The 2,856-nt window shown below is 55.7% G+C and overlaps 1 protein-coding gene across 1 annotated transcript; it reads right to left on the bottom strand.

Annotated features, from left to right (window-relative positions):
* Window positions 1-681: 681 nt before the first annotated feature.
* LOC105993925 (lysine-specific demethylase 4D-like) lies at window positions 682-2,097 on the bottom strand. The gene has a single exon (XM_013027317.1). It carries the CDS (start codon window positions 2,095-2,097, stop codon window positions 682-684), a length of 1,416 nt encoding a protein of 471 aa, XP_012882771.1.
* Window positions 2,098-2,856: the final 759 nt, after the last annotated feature.

Here is a 2,856-nt window from a genome sequence, read left to right as displayed (position 1 = left end):
GTTGGGCTGTGGTTGGTGGTGCCCTGCAGGGAAGGTTATAATGGTAGGACCTCGACTTGCTCCTGGGCCTCTGTGGCTGCAGTCCTGGTCAGTAGAATCCAGGGTAAATGGCTAAAGGCTCAGAGGCAACTTGGAGAAAAAGAAGTCCAGTTAGAATTTCAATATCAGCCAATGTTGTCCCAAATCTGTGGGAGCAGGGCCCATAACCCTACAAGAGAAGATTCCTGAGCTTGGTAGGGGCAACATGAATTGTTGGTTGACATCACTATCCTGACAGGGTCATATGTGTCCAGAGTAGGCCGAGATGTCCTGAGGTGAAGGACCAGTTCCTTTTGCATCATGGCATCATGGCATCATGGCATCATGGTATGGGAATCCCACATCAGTAGTCAGTGGCAGGCCCAATGTCAGTGTGATAAAGCATTAGGTCATTTCAAAGAAAACGTGCCCTTGGATAATGCCAGCCAGAATGGCGCTTAGGTCTGAGCATAAGGTCAGAGGACAGCCACATTCCATATATAGTACAGTCAATATCCGTGCTCAAAGAGGTAGGACCATTTACTGATGGCAAGTATCTCAGCATTCGCAGGTACAAGACTGTCTGGTTTTGCAGTCAGGAGACAGGAGATCTTAGCAGCTTCTATGGAGGCAGGATGCTGAGGGCAGCCATGAGTCTCACGCCTACAATTCTGGCCAGGTCCCAGGAGCCACACAGTGATCAGATTCCAGGAAGCTTCTCAGAGGCTTTGCATCAGGCACAGTAAGCAGGGCACAGTCATGAAGATTGTGTGCTGCCATCTCCGCTGTGGGCGTCAGTTTGCATGTGGGGGACAGCTCGGGTTCGGGTGACATCTCCGGGCTGGCTGTCAGCGGTGGCCTAGGCCCTGGTTCCGGGCTGGGGATTGGCTTCTTTCTGGGCCTCAGCTCGGGCCTGGGCTTGGCCTCTGTTGTGGGCCTCGGGTCTCGTATGGAAGTGCGCCGCGGCCTGGGCGTCGGCTTGGTGCTGGCCATCTGCTTCGGCCTGGACTTGGGCTCGCGCCTGGCAGGCCTCGCGGGCTCGGCGCCCTGCTCCAGCTCCGGGCCTTGCCTGCGTTTCCACTGCTCATACTGCTCGGGCTGCAGGGTGCGCACGAAGACATCCATGGAGAAGCTGACCCTGGCCTCCCCGCAGCTGCACTGCGAGGCCGCTTTGCCATAATCGATCCAGCGCGGCGTGGCAAAGTTGATGGCCTCGGCGCAGTTGAAGCCGTGGTTGAAGCCAGCGTGGTACCCGTAGGGAAAGGTGACCATGAACTCTCCAGCTTCCTGGGTCATTCGACCGAAGGGGACGCCAGTGTCCCGCAGCACGCGAGGCGAGATGAGGGCCAGCTTGTGCCGCAGGAAGGCCTTGCAGCCCTGCGCGCTGCCCGGAAACAGCTGTTGCGCCAGGCTCTCCAGCCGCGGGCCGTGCTCGGGGGGCACCGCGTACCACGTCTTGGGGGCCCCGAAGTGCACGTAGTTGATGCTGTACAGGTCCATGTCCTCCGTGTGCCAAGGGAAGGTGGTCTTCCACATGCCGAAGTACAGGTAGGGCCTGTTCACGCCCTCGATCACCACCCCGCACTCCTGCTCCAGCAGGTCCTGGATGGTCTCCAGGCGGCCGATGTTCCACGCCTCCGTGCTCTCCTCGAACAGGGAGCCGCTCACGTCGGCACCATAAACCGGTGACGAACCATACGTGAGCGTCTTCCAGTACTTTTGCTCCAGATCTTCAAAATCCAGGTGCGCTGGGGTGCGATAGGACTCACTGTTCGCCAGACGCTGGTACTGCTCCACCGTCATGGCTTCCTTCTGCTGGTTGTATTGGGTGAAGACGCCTGCCCTTCCGGACACGGTCTGCTGCAGCGGAGTGGCGATCAGCATGCCCTTGATCTTGGCGTAGGACCGCGTGGCTCTCCACTCCTTCGGGGGCACCACCTTGGCTATCCCAGCTCGATGTGCTCCCTGCGATTCCATGTGAGCGATGTATTTGTTGAAGTCTGCAAATTCTTCCATGCTTGGATGGAAGGTCATGATGCTGCAGCTCGGGTTCTGGCGAGCAGCCTCGTCAGACTCCATGGTTGCAATGGCCCGAGCTCCTCGAGGCGTTCAGATTCCGCAGAAGCCTCAGCGGCTGCTTCTCTCTTAGGTATGTATATAAAGACACAAACTACTTTCCCTTCTGGAAGGCAAAATCTTCCCCAAAAGAAGATGTATCAGCCAAGGCTGGCTGACTTACCAGACTGACTCCAGTTGGTGACCAGGGCCCAGAACCTGTAGCTTGGTGAGTTTCTTCCCTAGCTTCTGTCCTTGAACCCAGCTGGCAAGAGTGGACCCTGGGGAGACAAGCAAGCTGGCAGAGTCAAGACTTTCTTCTTGGGAATGTGATCTTCCTCCAGCCGACTCCTGATCCAGCTGAAGGCACCGATGCTCACAGATAGAGGTATCTCAGGGAGAGCTGCACTCCACAGGAAGATCTATGGAGCATGTTGAGTTTTATAGAAGAGCAGTGCCACCCACCCACTCAGACCTACCCACCTGAGCAAACCACAGAATCACCTGCTTGTCCCAAATCCTATTTAATCTGATACACCCTTTTCTAAACCTATCAATTATAGAGGCTTGGACTCTGGGCCTGGACTCTATTCCTGAGCTGCTTTGCTCCAGTTGAATACTCAATCACTCAAGTCACAGCTCTGCTTCTTGGGTTTTGGGTAGTTAATTGGAGATAAGAGTCTCCTGGACTTTCTTGCCCCAGCTTGTTTGAACTTTGATCTTCAGATCTCAGCCTCCTGAATAGCTGAAAACATGGGTGGCCCACCAGCAACCAGCTAAACC

This window comes from Dipodomys ordii, unplaced genomic scaffold (genome assembly GCF_000151885.1).
Source record: "Dipodomys ordii isolate 6190 unplaced genomic scaffold, Dord_2.0 Scaffold5, whole genome shotgun sequence".
NCBI classification, from domain to species: Eukaryota; Metazoa; Chordata; class Mammalia; order Rodentia; family Heteromyidae; genus Dipodomys; species Dipodomys ordii.
Note: the sequence above shows the minus strand (reverse complement) of the source record. Positions and strands in the feature narration are given on the sequence as shown.

Bases quoted from the DNA above. Each gene is read 5' to 3' on its own strand.
- LOC105993925 (XM_013027317.1), bottom strand. From the start codon at position 2,097: ATGGAGTCTGACGAGGCTGCTCGCCAGAACCCGAGCTGCAGCATCATG.